The sequence below is a fragment of the Pleurodeles waltl genome, chromosome 12 (genome assembly GCF_031143425.1).
Source record: "Pleurodeles waltl isolate 20211129_DDA chromosome 12, aPleWal1.hap1.20221129, whole genome shotgun sequence".
In the NCBI taxonomy this organism is placed as follows: Eukaryota; Metazoa; Chordata; class Amphibia; order Caudata; family Salamandridae; genus Pleurodeles; species Pleurodeles waltl.
The window spans coordinates 439,790,679-439,799,923 of record NC_090451.1 but is presented as its reverse complement, the minus strand read 5'-3'; the positions used below and the strand labels follow the sequence as shown (position 1 = coordinate 439,799,923).

At 36.4% G+C, this 9,245-nt stretch overlaps 1 protein-coding gene across 2 annotated transcripts in view; it reads right to left on the bottom strand.

The window, feature by feature from the left end:
• Positions 1–266: 266 nt before the first annotated feature.
• The window catches only part of ADAMTS18 (ADAM metallopeptidase with thrombospondin type 1 motif 18), a 282,250-nt gene continuing 273,271 nt past the window's right edge, over positions 267–9,245 (bottom strand). For both annotated transcript variants that reach the window (XM_069216991.1, XM_069216992.1), the window contains 2 exons: positions 8,905–9,052; positions 267–4,482 (listed from right to left, as the gene is read on the bottom strand). In XM_069216991.1, the coding sequence (XP_069073092.1) occupies positions 4,364–4,482; positions 8,905–9,052 (267 nt within the window). In that variant the 3' untranslated portion in view covers positions 267–4,363. The remainder of the gene's footprint in view (positions 4,483–8,904; positions 9,053–9,245) is intronic.

Here is a 9,245-nt window from a genome sequence, read left to right as displayed (position 1 = left end):
CCTTTGGGAGGTTTGTGGCTGAAGGTAAAGAAACAACAGGCGCTATGAAGTGGTCAATATTGGCCACATAATAACATTCTTCATGTTCCACCGCAGCCACGCTGCTGTACACCATGGCTAAAATCATTGGTAAATCCAATAGATCGTGTGCCTTCATGACCTATTGGCTTTGCCAATGCTTGTTTAACATGCAGCCACATCACATACGTATGACTTAACTTTATCAACACGGTTGCCACTTGAGTGAAGAACTGCACGCAAACTGTGAAATGATAGAGAAACTTTTTTATTGAAAAACATAAAATAATTAAATATTACACATATATTTTGCTATTTTACAACATATTCCGCATTTATTTTTACTATCATTTGCCACATGGGCAGTGATAAAGTACAAGGAAAAGCTATGACTTAATAAATATATTTGTACATCAAGTAAAAAACATTGCACTTATCCTAGAAAGGTCTAGAATGAGGCCTTAATTCGAAGACAATTTATGACTAGGCAGAAAAGGCGGGATGTTTCCAGTCAGCAGTTCTTAAAATATAAAGGAATACACGTTCTTATTCATTTAAACCGTTACAATCGGAACTGCTAATTTTCACTGACCATTGCCTAGAATTAGTGCTCAGAAGAGTAATGGTAGATTAAAATTATACTCTCAAAAACTGCAATATTGTTCATCAAAATAAATGTGGGATTGGGTGGAATTCGAAAAATATGTCTTTGAAAGCCACTCCCCAGAAAATTGCAGTAGGGCCTGCCCTGCCTCGGTTTTGGCAAATACATTTGATGGTTTTCTTCCATTTCAGCATTATTTTTAACGTTTTCATTCAAAAGCCTTCAGTAGGCAGTGTGGTTTTGCAATGCACACAGTCAACGTGGATTGCCGCGGACCTTTTTAAATATTCAGCAAATTGTTATTACATGCCTCAGAAAAGAAAACGTGTTTTCATGTAGGACGAAGTACACATTCAGTGAACACGTGTGCTGATTTTTAAAAGGATAAAACCTCAATTCTAACTTTTTGTATTATTTACAATAGTGGAACTTTATTTCAGTTAATGCTTTGTATATTGCAGTGACGTTGAATTCACGTTTTGACGAACACCTTAAAATTGTGCAACATTAGCCAGTTAGAAAGAAAAAAACGCAAAGTACACTCACGCAAGTGTCCCCAAATTGGTACACGTTTATGGCTTAGGGTCATATACAGATGGAGTAGTAATCTTGTACTAAAATGCCTGCGCTCCAATCCCACGCAGCCTGCACCCCATCCGCCTCATTTAAAGGTTGCAAAACGTCCATATTGTCAATGACGGCTTTTCAACTGGATCCACTGTTGGGAGATCTTGGTTTCGAATGCCCTCCCAACACAGGGATGGAGCCTTCCAATGTATATCTTTTCTAGCCCAGCGCCACCAGGAGAAGTATGACTATTTCATGCAGTTAAAAGTGTCAATGAGCTCATGCACAGGCGTCGAAAACTCACCAAGTTCACAGAAATAAACCCTTCTTGGGTTGTTTCTGCAAAGCATAAACATGATGAATCCCAGCCTCCATGTCATTGTGGCCTCCTGGCATTAAAGTTCTGACAAAATGACTTAGGCTGCCTCTGCAATTTTCCACCACGTTCCTCAATGTTTGCAGGGATCTGTAAAAGATCTTAAAATTAAGAACGGTGTTCCTAGCTGCTAAGGGCCCCCCATTCATTAGAGTAATCGAATATGAGGACATGATCTTCCTTTCGGGGCACCGTCTACAACAGAGAGAGGTACACCTTCATCTGCAGTCACCACCACTCCATGGAAGGATTCGATTAACGCTACCAAAAACCAAAAAGCAACCTAAACGTATTGCAGGTGAATTGTGCCTATTTGTTGTTCACCTTTGTTACTGTCAGTAGTGTTTACAGCAAATCTTCCAGACAAATAACTAGGGAGTATATTTATTAAGATGTGCACAGACACCCATGCAGCACAACACAATGTTGTACCGTTCTTGTAGGCCTTTGTATTACATAGTAAATATGCACTACATTTTGCCTCACATTGTACCATGCTAGCACCCATAAAGAAATGTAATCACTGTACCCCCTAGTCTTCCTCCTGAAGAGCAATAGCAGCAGGTGAGATATCCAAAAGTGAAGAGCTGTGTGTAGATTAACAAATGGTGGAACATGGGCTCAAAAATTTATGCAACATTATGTTTTTCTGATAAGGAATGTGGCAAGCTGAAGGTTTGAACTGCTTTTTAGTTTACCTTGTATTCCTAACAATTTCCATGCACACACATATTATACTGATGATTATGATTTTTGAAATTTCGAAAGTAAAAAAAATAAGTTCTTCATAAAAACGACAAAGCACCGTTTTGAAACTTGCTTTTCCAGCAGCAAGTACAACAAGCACCATATTCTTGAGGGGTTGTGATTTTCAAATAAACGAGTCATTAGAAATGTTGTCTCTGAAGAACGAGTATAGGGCTCATAAATAGGCATTCTCTTGAATCCTGTCTTTTAATACGGATAACCACAACAAAGCAGAGTCTGGGAAGATGTGAAGCCATAAACCTCTGAAGAAAGTGTAGTCTCCTTGACCAATTTTCCTTGGCATAAGTTTGCAGTATTCGGTTCTTGGCAGGCTAGTGCTTTTCTTTGCAAGAGTTAGCACCATTGTGAGTGAATGATGAGTTGCAGTCATGAAGTATCTGGGTACGAACTTTCTTATTCATTTGATTCAAAGCAGCTGAAGTTGACAATGAAAAAAGCCAGAACCCTTAAATACACCTTATGGATACAATGTTCAGTCTCCCCTGGATGATGAAGGTCTAGGGGAAAAATGGCTGATCAGAGTTCACCTGATCTGACTTTCAATAATCATGTCCCTCCCTCAGAATCTAGACCTTATCATGGAAATCATCTCAATTAATCGCTCTGGGAAACAAAAGCAAGGTTCAAATTCCAATTCTCCAAAAATGGTCCAGCAGCTGGATTAAGTAGTTGTCAAGAACAGCTGTATAACTCTCAATTGTCCTCTGTCAAAAAGTGCTAAGATACTATAGATATTTATTATTAAAGCTGGAATCAGAAAAGCAATTGGCAAGTGTTTCAGAGCACCAAAGAATCACAGAGTCTGCAGAAACTTGATAACACTGGAGATATGACCAGTTCTACCGTGAAACCAGTAGGCTGTTCAATGTATATAGACAATAACATTGGTAGAAACAAAGTCTCCCCCCAGAAATAAGTATACAAGAGCATACTATTTTAGAAATTGTAAAAGTAGTCAGAACCTATTTGGCTGAAATGCGCAAAGTCAGAAAATGACTTTTCATGTCAGTAAATAAGTTTGGTTTGAAGATTACACAAAATATCTGAACCTGTGATATAGGTGGGAGCTGACTTGTTCTGCACCCCAGTGTTATTGAGTGTGAATCCTAAGCGGTGCAGGTTAAAGGATGTTGTTTACCCACGTGTTTAGCAGTAGCCAGAAATCTACAAATACACTAAAAGAATGTCAGAGAATGGTGGAGAAAATATTTTGTATTAGATTAAGAGAGTAATCTAGGACTCCACTCCAAGGCTATCATGGTATATATAGCACCACCTCTTCAACAGGGTGCATGGGAATCATGTTTTATATTATTATAGAAACTGCAAGATCACAAGATGCATTATCCCAACTGTAAATTGGAGACCAGGACAACCTTCTCATGACAAGGCTCATTGTGTTGGTACTAGAAAGATAGCCAATGTAAAATGGAGGAACACATTTTAAGGAAAAATTGACAGTGTATCACCAACATGATATCTCTTTATATCAAACCTATAAATTGTGTTTGTGGAACCTATTTGCAAAATGTATTTGCAGTGCACAAACCTGATTGATAACTTGGGTTTTGATCTTCTGAAAGTGCAAATTATAAATTTACATAAACATGGTTACTTTCATCCTACTTTTCAAGTGCTCATTACTAACCTTGAGCACCATCAGTAAACGAGTTCTCGGTCATAATGTGATTCGGGTCACTGTTCCTTTGTGCCAGGCACCTAAAATGGTAGCAAAACCAATTGCCTCTTATGTGGTAACCTGAGGACGGTATTTCCACTGGAAATATCAGAATGAAAGCTTTACAATGCATACTTTATCAGAATGTCCCAATGTGAAAGCTTGCATCCAACACAACTGTGCAGACTGCTTGAGGAGTACCACCTCAGAACTTTTTTTCAGAACTGAACACTGTGGGGTGACTCTTAATTCACTTGTATGTATTCCATAACATATTGTTCTGCTTTCAAACATTTGTTCTCTAGCAGAATTTGAGTAAATCACATCACTTGAAGGGCAACATGTGATACTGCTAGAAGTTTTTCTTTGTGCATGATTTACAGCACTGTGTGCCATAAAATTTGTGGTTGCAAACACCATGTTGAGGCACCAAATGACACCAGCTGAATAAATCCACACAGGACGGATCTTCTGAAATAGAAAAGGACAAAACTGTGCTTTAGATATTTAACAAAGATCAATATTCAATATATTTTGTCAATAGCTGCTATATTTTAGGAACCAACCTTTTTTCACTAGCTTGTAAGATTTAAAACACTCACCCTTGTATCTTTCAATTGAGAAAATTCAGCCTTTGCATTCCACTGTAACATGTTTTCCTGTCTGTTTCCAGTTATAATTAATATTCAAATGTGGCATACAACATTATTTGAAACGGAAACAAAAAATATGAAGATAACTAGGAAAACAGCCTAAAAACATTCAAAACATGATCTGGGATATGTTTTGATTTGGGATTTCAGTTATTGTTGGCATTAGGGGTGTGGTTAGGGTTATTTTCAAGATTAGTATTATGTTAATGCCTACAGTTAGGTTTAGGCTTAGTTGTGTTAGCCCTCAAGTTATTTTTAGGCTAGATTAGAGTATAAACATATGTGTGGTAGATCCCTTGTGCAGGACCCAGGGCATATTCCATATTATATATTATATATATTACAATTTTGTTGAATTAAATAAATGTACACTGGAAGTCTGTTGGGGGACATATAATTATTGATTTATCAATAGTGGTCAAAATAAATATTTAAACCTCTCCTAATAAAACAAATATTCTTAATCCTAACTGATAATCTTTAGGGATAACACTAATATACCCTGTGCCATTAAAAATACAAAAACCTAGATGTTTAAATTAGCAATGTGACATGTCATATTGTATACAGTTTTTCGTTTTTCAGGCACCTCTTGTGTTCAACTAATTCACTGTAATCCTAAGGCATGGCATAATTCATGAGAGAGCTTAGAAAGGTCAGAGAAGCACTCACAGACCTGTTTTAAAAGCATTCCTCTTAGCATACACACATACACACACACACACACACACACACATATATGCACACACAAGAACATGTATGAGTAAGCATACACACACATACTGTTATGAACTTTGGCACAGTCAGTACACTAAGGTATTTCTTTACTTCTGTTTTGCCATGAGCTGCAGTCCTTCCTACACCAACCAAAGTGTATACAAACTCACATCCTTTGACTGTCTCCTACGTTCATCATGTTGGATCTGACCAAAAAATTAGGAATCACTTTTTATATAGAACAAATAAATGCAGAGTTTTCATAGTATAAAATATGCAACACTAAATATCCATTATAATTGATGTAAGTTGTTTTTTTATCAAATTGTCACAAGTTTTCTGGTCCTTTGGGAACCATCTACATCACTGATTAATGTGTGTAATATGGTTTAGCAGACAGCTTCCAAGCATTTCAAGAGAATTATCTTTCTTTATTTCAGCGGATGATGCAAGGACAATTGATTCATGACAAGTGAGCCTAATTTTGTACATTTCACAGGGTCTATAGATCTATTTTAATAGTGGCAAATCTCATTTTTGCTTTTAGTCCATTTGAGTGTATGCGGGTGGTTCCTATACCCTAAGTCACATTGACTACATAGTTATTAATGATAAATTACTTCTCTATTTGATATAAACTTTTCTCTCTTCTGATCTACTTTAAGCCACTCTTACTAAATTGAATTTTGAAAATGCCAACTCATATTTCCTTTGTAACTAATGCAGTTAGTGGTTGTGGTGTTTCTAAATGTATATATATGAATTGCAGATAGCCAGTTGCTGTACTGATAGGCTCTGGTTGCATCGGTTCCTAAGAAACTTCCCTCCAATGCTCATATAAATATTTTTAATGTTCCAAGGAAGCTTCTGTGATGCAGCCGTACTTTACTTGCCATTAACTTTGCCAACTATTATGTTTCTTGGATCTTAAGTGACCATTAAATCCATCAGTCTCTTGAACCTTTATTTTCTCATAATGCTTGAGAAATGTGTCTGTGGTATAGATGCCATCCTTGGATTAGAAAAACACACTCACATCTCTTGGGGAAATCTGTTGTTAGTGGTTTCTGGCTTTCTTTTTCTAGCAGTCTTTAGATGTCAATAATAAGTTCTCATTAGTGATTACTGCCTTTCTGGAACAGCGGCCAATCTCTAGATAGAGGTTTCCGGGGCACGTGTCATTTTCCTCAGCTCAGAGTATAAAGAAATGTATCATTTGTCTTGATCCCTGACTCTTACTGCTGATTTCAGCAAGCTGATGATGATTGCATTTGTTCCTCAGGTCATCAATTCTGCAATTTTATCTACAGATAATAAAACAGTTTCTCGGGTAACTCCGGTCATCCATTTTTTTAGGGTAACCAGAACTCAACTTTAACTTTCTGAAATCAAAGAAATGTGGTTTAACACTGTATATGCGCAGAGTTCATTTGTGTTGTTCTGCTATTGAAAATATTTTCCTCTTTTGTGTGCAGTGTCCCACTACCAGAAAACAGTGTGCTGTTTTGCATTTATTAAGGTGTAACTATGCCAAGCAGTTTTGCTGTTTCCCAAACTACACATATTCTATATTTATTTTTCATCTTATGCTACACATCCTGTGACTTTCTGTGAAAACCACTGACTTTGTGAGAATTATAAAATGCCCCTTGGCTCACTCCTTAAGAACTCACACATATACCTAATGTACATTAACAAAACACATTGGGAGTAATTTAGAAATGTATTTTTGGCCACAAATGTATGTTAACTTCTGAAAATATCTGCATTAACACCTGATGGATATTGATATAACCCAGTAGGCTGTTCAATGCATATAGACAATAACATTGATAGAAACAAAGTCTCCCCCCAGAAATAAGTACACAAGAGCATACTTTTTTAGGAATTGTAAAAGTAGTCAGATCCTATTTGGCTGAAATGCTCAAAGTTAGAAAATAACCTTTCATGTCAGTAAATAGGTTTGGTTTGAAGATTACACAAAATACCTGAACCTGTGCTATAGGTGGAAGCTGACTTGTTTTGCACCCCAGTGTTATTGAGTGTGAATCCTAAGTGGTGCAGGTTAAAGGATGTTGTTCACCCACATGTTTAGCAGTAGCCAGAAATCTACAAATGCACTAAAAAAATGTCAGAGAATGGTAGAGAAACATTTTTGAATTAGATTAAGAGATTAATCTAGGACTCCACTCCAGGGCTACAAGGAATCCTAATAGATGTAAATGAATTTATTGCACAATATTTCTCTGCTACAAAAAATAAATATCTCACAAGCAAGTAGAAAGTGGTTGGAACAAGGCATGCTTGGTCTTTTAAGTTTGTGAAAACCAATCAAATGGTTTTCATGTGGAAATTCGCAAACTCTGATCTAACTCTTTCAGCTCAGAGAAATTGTTGGAAATTTGTTCAACCAAAGAACTGGAGTAACTCTCCTTCCAGAATCTGAAGGGGAATGGATCACTTTCAAACCTGAAAGAGATGTAGTGAAAGGGAGTTCTATGGAGGCAGAGGACGAGCATAATGTTTTCTGCATCAAGGAAAAAGAAGAAAAGAAAATGTGGAATTGAATACCATTTTCCCACAGCCTCAGGCAATACTATGTACAATAATGAAAAGGGGAAATGAGGGGCTGTGGGATATATTGCATGACATTCCAAGTCATACGCCTGGAAACCTGCACCAAACAGTTTTCTAAGGATACTACTGAGGATATTTGTGAATTTCAAAAAGAGGTAAACCTGTACCTATTTATGGGAGTACTGTTTTGAAAACAGATTTAGTAGTTTCTTTGGGAACGGCCCCCATTTTTATGTCTAATGCACATAATCTACTTGGTCAATACTCTTCATTCTGATATTTCAAATGTTATTTCTTTCTAAATTAATCCAGGAAGGACATACACATTACTTGCTTTAATATAATTGGTTGATTCGTTTAGTTCTTCTTTTACTCTCATATATTGAAATTGCTGCAGTTTAAATTTTTTACTTTCATCACATTTCACATGGGTTGAAGCACAATCTAGCTTGAGGATTAACTCGCTTATTTGTTTCTTTATGTTATTGTTTCTTAGCGAAGGTATATAATATAAAGCACAGTAGGAGAGGATTTAAACTGTTGTGATTTCATTCTGTAAAGTGGACGGAAACCTACCTTCAGGAATCTATGACTTCCTTTAAATATATATTATACTGTGTTCTAGAATTCAGATACAGAATACATTCATGAACCTTTGTTCTGGGAATTTTTTGTTAAAGTTCACAATTGTATATCAACACCTAATGTCTCATAGAATCATAGCTATTTTATCTTAAAAACATTTTCTAAACATTTCAGCTTCTTTCTCCAATTAATTATGGACAGTTTGAATAGAGAAATGTTGATTATCTCAGACACAAAACCAAGAACTGTTATGCTCCCTATTTACCAAATTCATCAACAATCGACATTTTCAATTGTATAAAAAGATTATTATTAATAGTCTGAGTAGGCACATGTGAATTGTTATTGATTAATACTGTACCTTTAATTTGAATTACGGGACAGAAATTAGTATTGCAGGCTTTTGATGAAGTAGGCCTCTGAGTAGGCAAACAACCCGCTGATGGTCTTCCATGTCGCAGACACTGGACCGTTCGTGTTTGTATGCCTCCACCGCAGGACACTGTACACTGCAAAAAAGAAAGCACAGAATCCATACTTTACTGACCCACTTCACACCAAGTGGAACATAATCAAAATATTGAACATGTAATGTGTTCATTCGTGCATTACAGTGTTTGAAATCAACTACAGTCTTCTTCCTGTTTGTTATTAATACTGTTATTATTTTAATACTCATACATGACAACCACAATGATTTCA